The 20,252-nt window shown below is 45.3% G+C and overlaps 1 protein-coding gene across 1 annotated transcript; it reads right to left on the bottom strand.

Moving 5' to 3' along the window:
• Positions 1-12,032: 12,032 nt before the first annotated feature.
• On the bottom strand, positions 12,033-16,618 carry NEFL (neurofilament light chain). The gene is made up of 4 exons (XM_081090992.1): positions 14,843-16,618; positions 13,692-13,816; positions 12,923-13,248; positions 12,033-12,336 (listed from the first exon to the last, which is right to left on the bottom strand). The coding sequence occupies exons 1-4, from the start codon at positions 15,884-15,886 to the stop codon at positions 12,203-12,205; spliced, it is 1,629 nt and encodes a 542-aa protein (XP_080947118.1). The 5' UTR covers positions 15,887-16,618; the 3' UTR covers positions 12,033-12,202.
• Between the last annotated feature and the right edge of the window lie 3,634 nt (positions 16,619-20,252).

Genomic DNA, 20,252 nt, shown 5'->3' with positions numbered 1-20,252 from the left:
CTATGCTTTAATTATGTTCAATTTGTAACAATGAAATTGAGTGTCACCACAACATGAGGAACTGTATGAAAGGGTCGTAGCATTAGGAAGGTTGAGAACCACTGACCTTAGAGTATTGAAGGGGAGAAAGAACTTTAAGACACTAGCAAGATTTGTATCTCAAGCATTGCACTTCCAGCCCACGTAGTCTGACTGCAGCCTCAAGTATATCATGACAAAACCCACCCAGCTCTATTCTACCCACCCCACCACCCGCCAACATAATCACCCAAGAACAAGTCACCGTCACTACCCACATATTTTATGTCAATAAGCGCCACACTTGCCACCTTCAATTATTTTCAACAAAACGGCCAGAGCTGTTCCTTACAACCCAAGGCACATGTGTCACTGCTCTGGGAACCTATGGACCACAGACTCTGTCTTCACCTACCCACCACCTCTCCGACCTTCACTTCCCTCCGGGTCCTTTTGGTTCTGGCCACACCAGCCTCTATTCTTATTCCAGCCTACAAAGTGTGCTCCTGCCTCAGGCCCCAGGACTGACAGTTACCCATTGTCTATGTGGTTCCCTCCCTCACTTGTTTCAAGACTCTGCCCAAATGTGACCTTAACAGAGAAATCTTTCCCGACCAATTAACATGAAATTGCACACTCCTGACAAACAGATCTGGTCCAGGGCCCTTGGCTAAGGAATCAACATGAGGCCAGTGCGGGCCTGCCTGCTGCTGGCTGCCTCTCCCTATCCCTTCTCTCCAGCGACCACCCCCACCAGAGCAGCGCCACAACCTCAGCGTCCGGCTTCTTCGCTTTAAAATGGATCCAGAGCTGCTTGATCTCCGGGCCTGGCCTCAGTAGGGAGGGGCACTGCTCAGCCCGACTGCGGGTGCCCTGCCCTTTCCCAGCCTGGCCTCCGGGCGCCACCCTGGCCCTGGCTGAGCCGCCCCTGGGCTTGCAGAAAACACCGGGACCGAAGTTTCCCAGAGAGGACTGCCCCACCCCGGCGCGCCCCACCTTTCCGCCACGAGGACAGGAACCCCAAGCCGTGCTGCGCTTCTGGGGGTGCGCCCAGTCGAGCCTGCCCGGTACAGTGAGGACGGAGAGGTGCGGCGTCTGGGGGCCCCGAGACTTGGAGAGAGATACACCAAAATGAGGATTCTGGGCACCTCCCCCTTTCGTTCTGCCAGCGGTTCTCAACCTGTGGGTCGCGACCTCTTTGGCAGTCTAACGACCCTTTGACAGGGGTCGCCTAAGACCATGCTGCATATCAGATATTTATAATTCATAACAGTAGCAACATTACAGTTATGAAGTAGCAACGAAAATAATTTTATGGTTGGGTCACAACATGAGGAACTGTGTTTCAAGGGCCAAAAGGTTGAGAACCAAGCTCCCCCTTCGAACGACTGGGCTTCGGAGTGAAGATGCTGTCATCCCATCTGCCTCAAGTGTTTTAAGTCTTGGAACTTGACCCTTTGCGGAGCTAGGGGTCTTAATAGCCACGGATTTGCAGCTGCTGCATCTGTATTTTGCAAGGATCGCTTGGGAAAGGGGGTGCAAGGGCCGTGCCCAAGAGGGTTTTCTCTCCCAGAAAGCACGCTCGGGCCCCTCCCACTTACTGCGCTGATAGAAGCAGCTTTTTAGTCCTCCCCACCCAGCCACCCTCACGCTTTCTGTCTCCCCTGGTTAGATGGGAAAACAGCTCTGACCAGCTGCGACGGGAGGTTGGGGTGGCGCCCAGGCAAAACAGAATGTGCAGAAGCCCAAGGGGCGGCTAACAGTGGAGTCGCTACTGTAGGGGGAAAAAAAAAAAAAGTGACAGCAGCCCTCTAGAGCAGGGGTGGGCAACCCCTGGCACGCGTGCCAAACATAGCACGCCAGTAACTTTTGCTGACATGCGAAACCCTCTCTTATAATCTTCCACTTACAATTGTGAACCTTTGTTCTCAGTGATGAATTTTGTTGTCTCGTAATAGGAGTAGCCTGACGGATGAAAGTAGTAGCTCCTACATATCTCTGAAGGTTATGAAATTTAAACCTGATGTAAAATCTCTGTCATCAGTGATGCAGCACCAAAAGTCCCACTGATGATATCAAACAGAGTCATAAAGTTTTCTGTCGGACTATCAGTGTACATGTATACATTAAAAAATAAATGTATTTTTCGTCATCATATGCCGTGTTTTTGTCGCTCGAATGAATTTTATTATTTCTTCAAGGTTCTTCACATACGTACACCTTAAGAGATATCAAGTAGGCATAACATGTTTTCAAAAAATTAGGGTTGGCACGCAGAAGGATTTTGAGTCAGAGATTTTGCTAGTTTTGGCACGCACTCACAAAAAGGTTGCCCACCCCTGCTCCAGAGCATCTTCGATTTTTTTAAAGATTTTCATCTCAGTTAGCGCATTAGATTCTCAAAGGTTTGCGAGGCTTGTTGTTTCAATTATAAGAAAGACATTAGAACTATACGTCTTTCTGGTGTAATCCTAAAACACCATCAAATGCGCTCAGTTCCTTTTAGACTCACTCTCCACAGAGGGGCAGCGTGGCCTGTCCTGAGTCCGGAAGGCGGAAATGCGGAAACGCAGGCCCAGGCATCGGCTCTAAGAAGACAAGAAAGATGCCTTCATCTACAAATAGACCTTCATCCCCTCAGGATGTGTTCTGCTGGTGGGTGAAAGGAGAAGCTTTTCCACTCATGTTGCTTCCATTATCCCTGAGTTTGAGCGAAGCGTTGTTTTCTAAGTGGGCAGGGAAAGGTATAGGCTGCAAGGCTCCTGGCTTCTGGGACTTGATCAGCCAGACGCCTGCCTCGCCCCCTCTCAGAATACCAAGCTGAGGATAGGGGTCTAAGCAACCCCGGAATATGCCCCAAGTTGATTGCCCTGCCTGAGGAAGGGCCATTTGTTTAAGGATGTGCCCCTCTTCCCCCCCACCCCCCACCCCACACACACACACACACCAAGGAAAAGTGCCGGGACACTGTAGACCAGGGATCCTCAAACTACAGCCCTCGGGCCACATGCGGCCTGCCGAAAACATTTATCTGCCCTGCTGGGTGTTTTTGCCGCCGCTGCCTGTTGCTTAGCAGCCGACTGGTCCCGGCCCGCAGTGCGCATGTGTGGAATGTGCACCGCACTCTCCGACTCCCCTTCTTCTCTCTGTCTCTCGACTCCTCCTCTCAGTCTCGGGTGTGATCAGATGAGTCATGAGCTTGCCTGTGCAGAGCCTGCTGCTGCCTGAGGGCCGAGGTAAGAACAAGTTAGGATTTTTTTTTTTTTTTTGAAGTTAGGAGGTCTTTTTTTTTATTTTTTTATTTTTTTTATTTTGCAGTTAGTAGGGCCTTTTTTTTTGAAGTTAGGAGAGCCTTTTTTTGAAGTTTTGTTGTTTTACTTCAAAATAAGATATGTGCAGTGTGCATAGGAATTTGTTCATAGTTGTTTTTTTAAACTATAGTCCGGCCCTCCAACGGTCTGAGGGACAGTGAACTGGCCCCCTGTTTAAAAAGTTTGAGGACCCCTGCTGTAGACGCTGAAATCAGCTTCCAGTCCCTGGTGTCTGGAGACTGCTGAGTTGGGAGAGGGGGTGACCCTAAAGCATTTTCAGAAGTCACACTTGTTTTCTAATTCCCACTGTTCAGGTGCACTGGGAGGATGGGCCAGAAACTGTTCACATGAACAAAGGGCAAACAAAACAAACTTGGTCTCTGGATCATTTCTCCTGCTAAGTCACTGAAATGTCCCTTCAGTGGTTCACACTCTCAGGTCACTTCCGCTGACACTTTTTCCTCCCATAAGTGCCTGGGGAAGGTGGTGCTTTTAATCTCACCTCAAAGCTGGCCTCTATTTCACATCTCTGACACCAATATTTCCGTCTGAAACTGTGAATGATTTGTGACTTACAGCTGAAATTTTCTGCCACATATTGTGTGTGTGTGTGTGTGTGTGTGTGTGTGTTAACCTTTGCAATAAGTCATGTTTCTCCTGTAAATAAATGATTAGAAACAACCAACAAATCAGACTGAGCAGATCATTCCTTCCTCTCAGAGATGATTAGTGAAAACACACATAGAGTTTTTCATACACATTTTCTGTTTTTAACAGTGGGCTAGACATAGAGTAAAAGGGACTATTAGTTTTGCTGCATCAAAGCATCCTGCTGGTTTTCATTTTAATGGTCACATCAGGAAATGGCCTGTACTCCACGTGAAATTATAAGGATGTGGAGTGGTTATAGATTGAAAGAATGGTATTTAGCGAAGAGCAAAGGGATTAATGGCCTTCAATGCACAAATGAAAATGTCGTTAATAGCTACAAGAAACCTGATCCTCATGCACAGCATCTCCGGTTTTTTTAAAAGCCACTTCATATTTAAGACTACTTGTAATCAGCATAGCTTGTGTTTATGAGAAGTGTTCCATTTAAGAACATGTGTGTACTATATCAGAACCAAAGGTATTTAAAAAATCCAAGGTGTCAACTGAGATGGTACTGACCACCTCACAAAATAATAAACGCTTTTATTTTTCTCTCACAACTTACCATAAGTCATATATTAGCTGCCACAATATTTATCCGACTTAACTAAAACAATACATATTTCATCTCAAATGAATTAATGCAGGAAAGCTAAGGCCATGAAGTAAAACTGTCAAGCTTTATAGAAAAATATATGGGATTCATATCAGGAGTTATTGCAATGCACATAATACCTTTTAAACAGAGGAATTACTAAAGGCATACTTCCATAGAAGGACAAACATGAAGTGATAATTGATGAAGATATTCACTGCCAAACTGCTTAGAATTTTCATGAACATTTTAAAACTTAAATTGGGGTATCTAGGCAAACAAGAATGAGTACACCAATGAGAACAACAAGGAAAACATTTGCAGCTGGAATTGTTTCAGAATCTCTTGAATGGATAATTGTTGTTCATAAAAAAATAAAATAAAAAAGAATCACATGCCCACTATCTTATTGTAACGACCAGTGATCTTCACCATTTGTATGTTGTCCTTTTGTAGCTTCCTCTCACACTGAGTCAGCCAGGCTGATCTCTGTGACCCAGAGAATACAGTGGTAATGACAATGTGTGACTTTCAAGGCTAGGTCATAAATGACATCGCACCTTCTGCCTTGGTTTTTTGGAGGCCTTGCTCTGGGGAAGTCCAGCAGCCATGTTGTTAGAATCCTCAAGCAGCTCCGTGGAAAGGCCCACATGGAGAAGAAACTGCAGCCGAGTGGGTGAGCCACCTTGAAGTAGATTCTGAGGCCGAGTCAAGTCTTCAGATAACAGTACAGTAATCTCAGCCAACATCTAACTGCAGCCTCATGAGAGACCCAGAGCCAGACCATTCCAACTGAGCCGCTCCCAAATCTCCCAAATTCCTGATCTGCAGAAACTAAGAAACAATGAGTGGTTGGGTTGTTTTAAGTCTCTAAGCTTTGTCTATTGTCTATGTAACAATAGAAGACTAATAAATACTACATATTAATTTGGTGAAATATTATGTAGTTATCAAAAATGAGATATTGTTTACAACTTTCCCTATTCGTGCATTTATTCTGTTAGTAAAAAAATTACCTCAAAGCCCTGGCCAGTGTTTCTAAGTGGTTAGTGCTAAGGGTCTTGGGTTGGATTCCTGGTCAAGGGCACATAGCTAGGTTGCTGATTCAATCCCCAGCTCCAGTCAGGGCACAGGCGGGAGGCAACAAATCCACGTGTCTCTCTCACATCAATGTTTCCCTTTCTCTCAACCCTCCCGCGTCCCTTTCCACTCTCTCTAAAAATAAATGGAAAAAATGTCCTCCAGTGAGGATTACTAAAACCAACAAACAAACAAACAAACAAGACCTCAAAAATTTCCTAAATCACACCACATCATGCCATTTCTACTGCTTCTGCCCTTTTCTAAATCACCATACCACCTTCCCTTACCAGGACTAAAGCAGCCTTTTAGTTAGTCTCTCTATTTGATTCTTGCTTCTCTAAAGTCTATTCTCTACACAAGAGCCAGAGTGGTCATTATAAAACAGAAATCAGGTCATTAACACTTCTTCCACTTAACCCCTTCAAAAGTTTTTAATTGCACAAGGAATAAAATCTAAACTCTCTTATCTATAAGCCCCTGCATAATCTGGCTTTGCCTACCTCTCCCAACCCTACTTCGTACACTGTCTAATAAATACTCTTTTTTGCTGTTATTAATCCTCACCTGAGAATATTTTCCATTGGTTTTCTTTAGAGAGAGTGGAAGCGAGGGAGAGGAGAAGGAAGGAGAGAGAGAGAGAGAGAGAGAGAGAGAGAGAGAGAGAGAGAGAGAGACATCAATGTGAGAGAGACACATCGATTGATTGCCTCCTGCATGGATCCAGACCAGGGCCAGAGATCAAACCTGCAACCCAGGTATGTGCCCTTGACCAGGAATTGAACCCACGATGCTTTGGTGCAAAGGCTGATGCTCTAATTACTGAGCCACACTAGCCAGGACCTAATAAATATTCTCAATATTCATTAATGGACTTAAGGCATTTGAGGTGAGGAGTGTCAAACAAGTCAAGTTTTTGCACTTTCTGTTCCCTCTACCTGGAACACTCTGTCTCCAGGTTATTGCACATCTGGCTTAGATCTCATGTCACCAACCTACCGACTTGTTTATTTGTCCTTTGCCTGTTTACACACACACACACACACACACACACACACACACACAGTGCTCGGCAGATAATGTATGATTAATATGTGTGGAATGAATGGATGAGCTATGACAAAATATACATAAATAGAAGTAAGAGCTAAAGGAAAATATATAAATAAAAGTAATGGTAGTTGAAATGGGGAAATATGATATTTTTTCCTTTTTAGTTTCTTTCAATACAGTATTGTTGTTTCATTTAACAACAACAAAAAACCCCTCCATATACAAATAACTATCTATGTTGAAGTGGAATTAAAAAGCTATCGATAGTTACTTTGTGGGGCTGCTGAAAATTTCTTTCTTCTCATGATGCTTTATCTTTTGGCTCTGTTGCTCTCGTATAAGCCTCTTTAGTAGGAATTTTCTAGAGGACCTTAAACTGAAGACGGCCCTGGCTGCCTGGTTTGTGTAACTCACTGCACTCCATTCTGCTGGACACTTTGCCAAGAGGATAACATCCTGAATGCTGCACTGAGGGCCCCTTTCAAAATCAGGCACCCCTCAGAAGCATTTGGATTGGATTCCAAAACACCTCAGTAAAACAAAACAAACAAATTTTTGGTTTCCCAGTGTATAAAAGTTATATTTACACTAGACCAGTGGTCGGCAAACTGCAGCTCACGAGCCACATGCAGCTCTTTGGCCCCTTGAGTGTGTCTCTTCCACAAAATACCACGTGCGGGCGCACATGTACAGTGCGACTGAAATTTCATGGCCCATGCGTAGAAGTCAGTATTTTGTGGACGAGCCACACTCAAGGGGTCAAAGAGCTGCATGTGGCTCGCGAGCCGCAGTTTGCCGACCTCTGCACTAGACTATAGTCTATTAAGTGGGCAATAGCATTATGTCTAAAACATGTGCATACCTTAATTAAAAATACTTTATTGTAATCTGTTTCCTGGTAGAGAGTGTTACCTCCAATTTGTGAAAAATGAAATATCTGTGAAGCAGAATAAAATGAGGTATGCCTGGGTGAATAATGTCTGGGCCAATTCTGACACCTCACACTCTGTCCCCAAAGGAGAAAGATGAACTTCTCCATCCTGTCTATGTTTATGAAATGTTCTCACAAATATTAAATCTCACCATCCTAGAAACATTTATTAAGATGCCCTAAACAGCCCTAGCCCGTGTGGCTCAATTGGCTGGGTGTCATCTTGTGCACGGAAAAGTTGCTGGTTCTATTCCCAGCCAGGGCACATGCCCAGGTTTTAGGCTCAATCCCCGGTAGGGGACATGCAAAAGGCCGCCGATCAATATTTTACTCTCACATTGATTTTTTTCCCTCTCTCTCTCCCTCTCCCTTCTGCTCTCTCTAAAAATCAATAAAAAATATTTTTTATTAAAAGTTGCCTTAAACACAAGGCACTTTGTTGGGTGTTGTGGAGGGAAACAATGGCATTTATTTATCTACTCATTTATTTCTTTATATTTTTTCTTAAATATATTTTTATTGATTTCAGAGAGGAAGGAAGAGGCAGAGAGGGATAGAAACATCAATGATGAGAGAGAATCCTTGATTGGCTCGCCCCCTACGTGGGATGGAGCCAGCAACCTGGGCATATGCCCTTGACTGGAATTGAACCTGGGACTCTTCAGTCCACAGGCTGATGCTCTATCTGCTGAGTCAAACCAGCTAGGACCTTTTATTTATTTAAGTCAACCTTTACCCTTTCCCAAAATGATTTAAAATAGTTTATGACTAAAAGACATGCAAGAAGGAGGAGGAGAAGGAAGAAGAAAGATATAAAGTACAACCAGAAGGAGGAAAAGGAGAAGGAGAAACAATTGAGAACTAATTAAATGTAAGTAAAACTAGAAAATTGTGACCAGATAGGAGAATAACCACGGGAACCAACATCCTGAGGTGGGATAATCCTTGAAGGTAAACATTAAATTCCTCTCTGTTTATAAAACTGGCTCTTTCCTTCCAACAGCTTAAAATTAAGCAGAGGGATGAAGACATGGACATAAATGATTAAAGGGATTAAAGAAGTGCTGGAGCACCCCAAGTAACTGCAAGGGAACCCTGTGAATGTAACTACGCCCCTTGGATGGTACAAGGACTGTGTTGTAAAAATGCCAATAGTTGTGTGAAAACTCCCCAGCCAATGCGATAACACATGCCTGTGAAAGTAAGCTCTGATTCCACGAGGGTGCCTCCCAAGGTGGACTGGAAAGGCAACAGCGGGCTGGACCAGCTAAGGGCATGGACTTTAAAGCCAGAATGTGAGGTTTAACTGTCAGCCCTGCCACAAACTACCTGTCGACCTCGGTCAAGCTACCTACCCTTAATTCCTCATCTGTAAAATGGAGAAGGTAATCATACTGGACTGATAGCATTGCTGTGTGAGAGGAATTCAGTTAATACATACAATGCACTTAGATCAGTGCCTGGGACACAGCAACTATCTGACAGCACTAGAATATCCATGTGGGGGGGGAAATGCATCAGATTAGTTCCTTACCAACTTAACGCTGGAAATGTAACTTGACACTAAGTTAATAATTCACTTTATGTGATGAATTTTAGTGTGAACATAATAGTGATATGCATGTTTCCCATTCAGCCATTTACCCTCAGCTTGTAAAAGATTTTCAGGAATTTTGAATTATGACTCTAGGAAGGATCTGAGACATCAACTGCTGAACCCTTTATGTAGCTAAGACGGTCAAGGTCAGAGTGGGGGTCCAGGCCAGAGTGGTGGGGGTGGGAATGGGACTGGCCAGGGCTCCATTACCAGCAATGCTAGAATCCAGAGCAGACGCCTCAGTCTTTCTTCTCTGCTCTCCCCACAAGGTGTTGACAAGACTAGGACTGATTATTGACTACTCTTGGCTTTCTAGTCATCTCAAAGGCATTTTAATCTATTAAGAATTTTTAGTTCAATCAATATTAATTGTGCTCTCCTATGGTAGGAACTGTGCTAGATGCTAGGGGCTAAATGGTGAGCAGGTCAGATGGCCATACTTCTGAAGACCACACCATAGCAGGGGATGCAGGCACTTACGAAGCGATCATAAAAATAGATGCTGATTGCAGGTGTGTAAAAGTCTACAAAGTCTACATGATCTGGAAGACATATTTAATAGAGGAATTTGGCCCAGTCAGGAAAGGTTTCCCCAGGAGAATGACAGCTAAGCCTACATATGGGCAAGGTTGAGGGAAGGAAAGATAAGGCAAGTGCTCCAGACAGATAAATCAGCAATAACCCTGTGGCTGGTGGGAGAACAGAGGGCCAGGGTGCAGGAGCGGCGGAGCTGAGAAGAACGAATGCTCATAGGAGGAGGTCAGAGAAGTAGTTCAGGGTCAGGGTTATGCAGGCCTTGAATATCACCTTAAAGAGTTTGGTTTCTATATTAAAATAAATGGGAACCTATTGGAGGAGATGGCATGGTCAATTTTTTCTTTTAGAAAGATTACCTTAGTGTGCTGACTGAGGAGGCAACGCATAGACCATGGGTGGTCCCTGAGGGTAGTGCCAGTGGAAATGGAGAAATGGAGATGGATTCGGGACATGTAGGCAGCAAAATCAATAGGGCTCTGATAGACTAGACTAAAGGAGCTGGAGGAGAGAAGGTGGAGAGTATGATGCCATGCCAGCTCTGGTTTGCAGAATTGGATGACTGGGACTGGTGGCATTAACGGTGGCAGAGAACTGGAGTTTAGGAGGGAGCAGAAGGGAGACTGGCACTAACCAAGGAACCAAATTGGAGGGGGAAATGTTTTTAAAACTTCAAAGCCATTTAGTTTAGGTTTTTCAGTATTTTATTATGGCACACAGGATTGAGTATGGTACAGTATTCTTCAAGTAATTCTTAAACCGACCAGCTGTTTCCATTTGGCTAAAGTTACTTTTTTACACGTAATTTGCATCTCTCAGATTTACCATGTGCAGCATCCCATGTTTAATGAACATAAATGTGAAAAGCTTGGTTTCTGAGGTGACTCCTAGTTTTTACAGAAGCCGAGGTACTGAGAATCTTCATAGGTTCACATACATAGCATCATGGCAGATAAAGCAATATATTCTACCTATTTATGTGGCAACATGTATGTAACTAGAAGTAGGTAATGAGAAGGGATCAGATAACTTTAAAAGGAGACCACTTTGCTTTCAGTTTAAATTCATTGCTTTTAAAAGTTGTCTAAAGAACAAACATTCAACAAAATTAGCTGACAAAGCAACTGTGTAAGAACAGAAGCAGAACAGCGGATAATCAATAATTTCACCAACATTCCACATCAAGTGCAAGTGCAAGAGCTTTCATAACTTTGCAGCGGACGGAGGACAAGTGGGGTGTGTATGTGATGTGGTGTCCAACCAGTTAGAGCTATCATTGAAATAGTGACTCATAACAATTTCATTTTCTGCATCTTTAGTTTTTTAAAGTTTTAAAATGGGTGGCATTAAATGCTATTTACTTGAGGCAACAGAATTAAGCTAGCAACACACTGAATCATGAGTTCAGGATTGCAGGCAACATGTTTGCAATGGTAATATCAAAATAACTTTTGATATTCTTATCCTCTGTCCAAATTTATACATTGATAAAAAAAAAAATTACTCCTTTTGATTCTATCATTTACTTGGTTTTTCAACTTTTTCCCATGATATTTAGACTATATATTTTAATGTGGTTATAATGATGGACAGGCAAGACTCAAATTCTCTCTAAATTGCATTTTTATTATATAGTATTGTTTAAGTTACCTGTTTACCATAAACAGTATACTTATCACATAACTTCAGAATTGCCTCCAAGAAAGTCATTCACAACATTATATAGTACACTTTATGGGGGCAAAAGTAGTTTGCTATTGATAAAAGAAAAAGAATCCCAGGCACTCCCAATTGTTCAAGTTTAGTATCAATAAAAATTTTGAGGGGAGAGATTTCATGAATGATCACAGCCTAACTGTATCCCTCAGAATGACCAATTAAAGGGGAAAAATACATTGTAATTGTTAAATTTTTGACTTAAAAAATGGAGGTCAATAGTCCACTTGTATATGACGTACATTGATGCCTTCTGTAAGATAGTTTAAAGTCAATAATCACAGCAAAAAATGTCATTCAGTGTAACTTTATTTACTGTTTATTGCACATGATTTGAGGTCTTTCATTTCTAACCACCGAAGATTCAAAGGACTATTTTTTCCATGAAGTTTAACATTAACATTAGTGAATTCATGTATTCATGTGTTTTTATTGTAAACGTCTCAATTATTCACATTGCCATAGATCCTGAACTCATAAGCGTGGACCATGCACAGGCTGGCAGCAAGCCAGGAAGCCACTCTGCAAGCAAACAGATACTCTGCATAAGGAGAAAAGTCATAGCACAACATTTAATGTCCAACCTGAGTCACCTCAGAATGTTACATATATTGACTTCTTAATTCATATAGTATCGGGAACTCAACTGCTTGATTGGTGATGGGGTTGACCTGGTTTCGGGAGGATTATTCCTGAAATAGTTAAGGAAAGGGGGCTCAATCTTTCTTCTTGGTTGCTTGCTCCTCCCCAGCACCTTCATCTTTCTTCTCATCCTCAGCTTCTTGGGCATCTTCTCCTTCACCTTCACCTCCTTCTTCCTCCTTTGCATCCTCAAATTCTTCCTTGGCACCTTTAACATTAAGGAAAGTACAAATTCCAAATCCAGGGTAAGTCCAGGCCAAATATATCTGCTTAGGTATTGGGGGAAATCACGTCAGAATGCTTCCCAATAACCTCTCCGCTCTACTCTCCCAAACACACGCAGCTGACAGTGCCTGCCAGGAATGCTTTGCCCCTGAACACATATTGAAATACAGTGAGATTACTTCTAGGTACTGGAAGCTTTCCAGGACCTCAGTATTTCTTTTATTATTATGCTTAGTATTTAGTTTTGTTCTTTAGGACACAAACTGCTGTGGTCAATGAATATATTTTCAAATGTTTAGTAGGAATGACAAGACCAGGAGGAGGTTATTTCTAAATGCTATTTTCAAAAAAACTACCAAGCTAAGCAGAGCTGTGTATGTCTGGAAAGATAGCCAATTTGAGAAATCAGGTGCTTACTAAAGAATAAATGTATCATTTAACATCCTAAACTCATATATGAATGGAACTTCTTTGGAATAAGCAAGGCTTCATTTATCTTATTCATGTCCTAACAAATACCCACGCTCAGTTTGCACTTGAAGTTGTATGGTTGTTTATTTTAATCATACCTTCTTCCTCTTCCTCTCCCTCTCCTTCCTCTTCCTCAGCCTCTTCCTTCTCCTTCTCCTCCTCTTCAGCTTCTCCTTCAGAGGGGGGCTCATCCTTAGCTTCCTCAGCTTTTGCTGCCTCGATGGTCTCCTCCACCTCGATCTGCTCCTCCTGGACGTGGCTGGTGTAGTAAGAAGGGAAGGAGCGAGCGGACATCAAGTAGGAGCTGGTCTGTAAACCACCGTAGGCAGATCGGCCAAAGACCTGGGAACTCTGGGAGTAGCCGCTGGCCATGCTTCCCACGCTGGTGAAACTGAGCCGGGTCTCCTCACCTTCCAAGAGTTTCCTAGGGAGACAGGGGCAGGATGGGGTTAACAAACATGAACACAGAAAATGTGCTGAGCTACTTGCTCTGAGCCCACCACTCATCGCCTTCACCTAATGCCACACCCTTAAAGGCACATGCAAGCTGGAGCGGGGATGGAAATTTAAAAACCTAATAACTGAAGTTGTTGTGAAAGAGACCAAAACAACAAAACCAACAACACACATTTTTAAAAACTTTTAAAATAGTCCTATTAGATTTAAAATACAATGGGAAGCTGGAAACAGGACTCATTCTTACAGGGATAAATTCTTATATACTTGTCTAAATACCTTCTTGGAAAAAAGCCAGAAAGCAAACAATTATCTCAAGGACTGTTCTTGAAGGTTTCTGATTCAACATAAATGAAATCTGATTTTCTTGCTGAGGCTGAATGGCTGTGGCCTTTGTGCCTCAGAGTTTACCTGTAAGCTGCAATCTCAATGTCCAAAGCCATCTTCACATTGAGGAGGTCCTGGTATTCTTTTAAATATCGGGCCATTTCACTCTTTGTAGTTCTCAACTCATTTTCCAATTTGTTGATTGTGTCCTGTTGGAAGACAAAAAAGAAAAGAAATCCAAGCATACATCCCTACCACTATCATTTTACTTGTAGTACAGCTGCAAAGGCCTGCGTTTAATTGGACTCAAAGAGCACACCTTAAGAAAAATCTCCCCTAAATCAACTGCCTTCTCTGTTTAACCTTTCCTTCCTTGCAAAAAATAAATAAAAATAAAAAATCAGCTTCATGAAACACGAGATGACAGCAAAATAACAAATTTTAAGAAATGATCAAAAATTATTTGATGGAAAAGAACATTTTTTGTTTTCTTTAAGTCTATGAACTTCATAAAATGCCTTCAAGGAACTAAACCGATTTTTTTTAAAACTCTGTCTCTCATTCAATGCTTAACTTTATCCAGGTCACATTCAAGAAATACATTTATGTATAGGAGAAAGAAATAGGTTGATAAAAAAAATTATTTTATCTAAAGTATTTTCTATGTGGCTACATGATTTTTCCTCCTCCCTAGAAGATGAAGATCCTTAAAAAAAAAAAAAAGTCTTATTGTGAATATCATTTCCTATTACAGTTTTGAGTATGCCTATCTACCTGCTAAGTTAAGGTAAAGGAGTGATGGGTAAAACTAATCGGAAGCATGCTGGTTGGTCACAGGTATTTGTCGAGTCAAATGGTCCAATCCTCCATGCAGAGCAACTTGTGGCTAATGCAGACAATAGAGGCAGGTCAGAGGCAACGCCCAGAGGCCACCCCCACTCCTTCTCCCACCCCACGCAACATCCTGCAGGGCTGGGCAGCTTTAATGCGGAACTTGGATTCCATTGCACCAAGCACAACTTCCCAGACCTCAGTGTCGCCCCCGCCCCCGCCCCGCAAGGGCCTCACCCCTCCCAGACAGTCCAAGAAACCAAGTCCTATGCCCCTAATACTGCATGCAGAGGCCTCATCTCCGGTCTCCACTTTTGGGGCGCGCCCTCCCCCTCCCCGTCCCCGTCCCCACCCTCGATTGTGCAGCCCTCACCCCACCCGCCGTGTTTTGCCCAGCGCCATACCTGCATAGCACTAATGTCGGCGTTCTGCTTATCCTCCAGCTCTTGCAGCTGCTTTTCCAGCGCTTCGTTCATGCCCCGGCATGCTTCGATCTCCAGGGTCTTGGCCTTGAGCAGGCGGCGGCTCTCGGACACCTCGTCCTTGGCGGCGCGCACCGCGTCGGTGTTCTTGGCGGCGCTCTCGGTCAGCACGGTGAAGCGGCTCTTGAACCATTCCTCGGCGTTCTGCATGTTCTTGGCAGCCAGCTTCTCGTACTGGGCGCGGATGTCCTTGAGCGCGGCGGAGAGGTCGGGCTTGGAGGACACGTCCATCTCCACGGAGATCTGAGCGTACTGGATCTGCGCCTGCAGCTCGGCGATCTCCTCTTCGTGCACCTTCTTCAGAAAGGCGATTTCGTCCATCAGGCTGTCGATGCGCTTTTCGAGCTCGGCGCGGGCGAGGGCCGCCTCGTCCGCACCTTTGCGCGCCTCCATCAGCCGGCCCTCGGCGTCCTCGCGGTTCAGCACCTCCTCCTCGTAGCGCGCCTGCAGGCTGCGCAGCGTCTCCTCCAGCCCCTCTCGCTCGCCCTGCAGCGCCTGCTTCTCGTTGGTGGCGTCTTCCGCCGCCAGGCGCAGGTCGCGGATCTCCTGCTCGTACAGCGCCCGGAAGCGCGACGGCTCCGAGTGCTTCTGCCGCAGCACCAGCAGCTCGGCTTCCAGGACCTTGTTCTGCTGCTCCAGCTCGTGCACGCGCTCGATGAAGCTGGCGAAGCGGTCGTTGAGGTCCTGCAGCTGCGCCTTCTCCTGCGTGCGGATCGACTTGAGGTCGTTGCTGATGGCGGCTACCTGGCTCAGGTCGAGGTTCTCGAGACTGGGCATCAAGGAGCCGGAGCTGGACGAGTAGCTGCGGCGCACGGACAGCGAGGAGACGGGCGCCGAGTAGCTGGAGTACGCGGAGCGCGCGGTGCTGTAGCCGCTGCGCACGCTGGAGATGTGCACCCGGGGCGTCTCCACGTAGCGCCGCTTGTAGGAGGTCGAGTAGTACGGCTCGTAGCTGAAGGAACTCATCGCGGCGGCCGGCGCTCCTCTGCGGGCGGCAGAGACGGGGTCCTGCAGAGAAAGAAGAACGGGGGAGGGAGGGTGGAGGGAGGGTGGATGGCTGTGTGCGGCTCTGCGCGGTCCTGCCACCCCTATTTATACTCCGCGAGAATTCTGACGCAGCCGCGATCGATCACCGCGCCGCCGGGTGGGGGCAGCGCTGCTGCACCGGGCGGATTCTGCGCAAAAGGAAGGCGGGGGCGAGCGACGGGCCGCGGGGGTGCGGCGGCTCGTCCTCTCTCACTTTTCTCTGAGGCCTCATGTTTTCTCTGAGACCCCACACCCGCTCATTCATTTCCTTTTCCTCCCCCAGCCCATCCCACTTCTCCTTTGATCTCGTATCACCTAGATTCTGAGGTGTCCCAACAGCCAGTTCTCCCTTCCTGCTGTCCAGACCTCGGTACCTCGGACACATCCTCTCCCCCGGACTCGCCCCTTCCCCACCAGGGGCCTCCGCATCGCCCCCTTGGTGCATATGGTGACAAGGCAGAGCCTCCAAGGCCCTGGACATGCAAATGGTCGCCTCAGGCTGCAGGTCTGCGGCAAGTATGGAGGAAAGTTTTCTCTCTTTGTAGCTGCTTCTCGCACTTGCTTTCATGTATCTCGCTTTCTCCTGGTTGTTTATCTTTAACGCGCTGCCTACACCCATGAAACTGCGGCACTGCAGGTGTTGACCTGGGCATTTCTAAACCTTTAGTTAATATCAGCCTTTCGGTGTTCCTAGATTTTCTCATTTCTTTCTGAGGAATGAAGCCACCATTGCGTGCCGCGGGGTGAAGCGTGTAGGTAGAGGAGAGCCGGCGGAAAGCGGTTTGAAACTAACCGGCGTGAAAATTGACTGCAAAGGCAGCGGTGAGCCCCTCAGCGCGTACTTCATACTGCAAACGCACCCTGCGTCTTCCTCAAGCCAAATCCCTGCGTGACATTCCCAACCCCGTCACCTGTAAAGTCCCTTCCCCTCTTTTTACACCTGTGTAGCACCCAACCTGATGATTTCAACCAGCCGTGCAGGTGGCTGGCTGGGAGGGAAGCCGCCGCTGCCAGCCCGGAGCCCCAGGGAGAACTCAGACCCGAGATGTCTCGTTCTTGGGCGGACAGAAAACAGTTGCATGAATCCTTACCCCGATTCACTCAAATAAACAGGGAACAGATACAGTCAGGAATCCATGGAACCCCTTTAAGAAACACCCAGGTACCTGAAACAGTGCGCCCTGCACCACGATGCTGCCCTGCAGTCTGCAGAGCGTATTTATTACCCGTTATGTTAGGGAGTCCATCGCTTTCATGAGCGGATCTCAGACACTGGCATAGGACACCTAACATTTTTCTAAGCAAGCGTTTAATTTTTATTTTACTTGTGTAAGAGTGGCATTTGATGTGCAACTTACTGTTGTTGCTGCGGCTGCTTTAAGAGGCAAATTAAGGGGAAACATTGTAACAGTTTTCAAATAAGAGAAGCCAGAAGTTTTCCCGGTGTTGCTGAGAAGGTGAGGTACTTGCAGCCAACACCACAGTTGCCTGGCGGCACTGCACTGCTTTCCCCACAGGACAGGAACGGTGCCTGAGACTTCACCTCTGAGGTTCTTTGCAACTCTCAAAAACCTGTGATTCCTCTTCCTGGCAGAGGGAAAGACTGCAGCAGAGAACACGGGGGGGGGGGGGGGGGGGGGGGGGGTGTTCTCCGCTGTCTCAAATAATGCAACTTTACTAGCTTAAGTCTATCAAGAGATCCATCCAAACTCAGTCACTAGGGTGTCAGGCCGATGCCATTAGGTTGTCCTGAATTTCAGTCGTCCTGGCAGACAAGCTAGAGCACTTATCCCGATGGCTTTTTATAGCCTACTCGTCCTTGGTCTCCCCATTCATCAGTGATTCAACAGTGGGAAAGGCTTCTCTGGGGAGGATGAGGAAGGTGGGAGAGAACCTAGATAAGCCATATTTTTGTCTCTCCCAAGTACATGAGGATAAAAGTGGCAGAATGGATTTTTTAAACCTGCTCCATGTAAACCACATGGTTTCACATTCAGTGTGTGTGAGTCTGCCTGCACCACACTCTTAGGTATTCATGAATTCATTTCCTTTGTGCCAGCTGTCTTGCTTCCGAGTTTCAGGTCACCCTCAGAGATCTTAAGTCCATCAGCAATTTTTTGGTTTTTGGTTTCTTTTTGGCCAGGACTCTGATTGAAGCCTCTGACTGCAGAGAAGGCTTCCCAGGAAGAGGGAGGGGCTGGTGGATGCTGCAGGGGCAGTGAAATCTGCAGAGAAAGAAATCAGTGAGGCACCTGCTACCATCCATTGGGAAGCACACAGAGTGAGGAAGGGAGGGAATAAGGGCTCAGAGCCTTTGGCTTTTCAGAACCTGGTGAACAGGAAGTGGAGAGGGGGCAGATGGCCTGTGCTTAGGAATGTGGATCCCTGGTTTGTTTTGGGTGTGTGTATTTTTAAAGAGCTCCTGGCATAGCCACTTCATTCTCCACTACTGCCTTGCTTTAGAAGGGCTCCGGAACCCCTCCAGTGTCTGTGTTTTGGTGACTCTACCTTCAGCCTTCCTGCCAGGTGCCTGCCACTTTTAAATATATTCTGTCCAGTCATCCTCCTTTTTAAATCCTCTTTGCAGAATTGTGCTCTGAATGCCCACATGGCATTTATTGTGTGTGTCAAAGCAAAGTTAAAAGCAACTTTTTAAAGTCTTGATTTTTCTTCCACCTAACCATAAATGTTTTTGCATTAGTGTTGTTTGCAGCGGTGTCACTATTTCTTTAGAAGGCGTTTGGGTATTGGTGCACACTTGTGCATTTATTCTCCTCTAAGCATAGTCTTTTTTAAATGTGTTTTTATTGATTTCAGAGAGAGGAAGGGAGAAGGATAGAAACATCAGTGATGAGAGATAATCTAACTGCGACCTCCTGGTTCATGGGTCCACACTCAACCACTGAGCCACACCAGTCGGGCGGCAAGCATATTCTTTACCAACATGAAACTGGTTGAGGGCTGCCGAAAAAAACATACTCCTAGAAGATAAAAATTATTTAGAAAAGAAATATGGAAGTATGGTGATGAAAAGTAACATTTCTCCCGTACTGGTTATCCCTGATATTTCTATAATCCCCTGATATCTCTATAATCCCCTAAGGGAGTGTTTGAGGTAGTTTAGTTTACAAGTAAATATGTTAACATTACCACAAAGCCCATACAATGTAACTCTTAGAAACACTGACAAAAATTTAGCTTCTTCTCCAGGGCCAAGAGTCAGAAAGCTTCTGATGGAGGGACCTGGTAGCTTTTCATTATTCTAAAATGCTTTGGCACAGCGAGAAGTTCTGCATTGGCCTTAGATTTGAAAAGCTCAACTTCAAGGTGAAAGTCTTATGAGGCAGGCCTCACGAAAAGCATTAGTCCAAAGAAGAGGGGAGCAAAGTTCTGCCCCCAGCGAGCTGTGGGAACAGTTCTCATCCAGAGCAGCAGATGGGTCTCCATTCAACCCACCATCAGGTGGACACATCGGCGTCAGCAAAGCCGGCTTCAGTGTGTGGGTGCCAGGAGGAAAGAAGGATATAAACACGTGCAGGACACCTACCCTACGATGGGCCTTTGATTTCTATCATTTAATAATTACAGAGTCCCCGTGATGGTTTTTATTCAGAGCAAACAGCTGAGGCCCAGAAAGGTTAAGTAATTTGCCAACTCACACAGCTACTTCAAACCTAAGCTCTGTCTGCCTCCTGGGTAGTGTCGCACTGATTACACAGCTGCCGCCACTAGCATTTGCTGCTTCCATAAGTGTCTGTGGCATCGATAACTGCATGCCACAGTCTGCAGAGTCTGCTGTGTGAGCGGCAAACCTCACGTGTTTGGGGGGCCCTGATAAGAACTGATTGCTACCACAATGGAGGTTGATGGTGAGCATGTTAGGTTTGGACAGCGAGTGGCGGCAATAGCCTGCATATTTGTAGGTCTCTTAAATGTCCCCAAGTAAAATAAAAAGGACCCTACCAGTGGAACCTGACACATAGCTGGTGATGTCACTTCTTAAACATTACTCTAAACATAGGTTTGCAGAACACCTTTCCTGGAATTAGTGACCTAAAATGCAACTTAGCTGATCTAAACTCTTTCAAAAAGCTACCCCATGACTTCCACCTTTTTTTTTTTCCTAACTAAAATACCTTTATTTTCCACTCTTATAAATAGGTTTTCTTTGGAAAAGTGACCTTAAAATTGTCATTAAAAAAATAAAAGAAAAAATGCTGGTACTCACCATCCCATTACTGGAGTTTATCATGCTTTCTACATATCTTCAACTCTTTAAAAAGAAACATGAGTAAAATCAGCAGAA

The sequence above is a fragment of the Myotis nattereri genome (genome assembly GCF_964212035.1).
Source record: "Myotis nattereri genome assembly, chromosome: 5".
NCBI classification, from domain to species: Eukaryota; Metazoa; Chordata; class Mammalia; order Chiroptera; family Vespertilionidae; genus Myotis; species Myotis nattereri.
The sequence above is the reverse complement of the archived record's forward strand: the minus strand, read 5'-3'. Positions and strand labels throughout refer to the sequence as shown.

Coding starts and splice junctions, on each gene's coding strand:
- NEFL (XM_081090992.1), bottom strand. CDS start 15,886: ATGAGTTCCTTCAGCTACGAGCCGTACTACTCGACCTCCTACAAGCGG. Junction 13,249..13,691: donor ATTGAGATTGCAGCTTACAG/GTAAACTCTGAG, acceptor CTGTCTCCCTAG/GAAACTCTTGGAAGGTGAGG. Junction 12,337..12,922: donor GGGAGAGGAAGAGGAAGAAG/GTATGATTAAAA, acceptor TTAATGTTAAAG/GTGCCAAGGAAGAATTTGAG.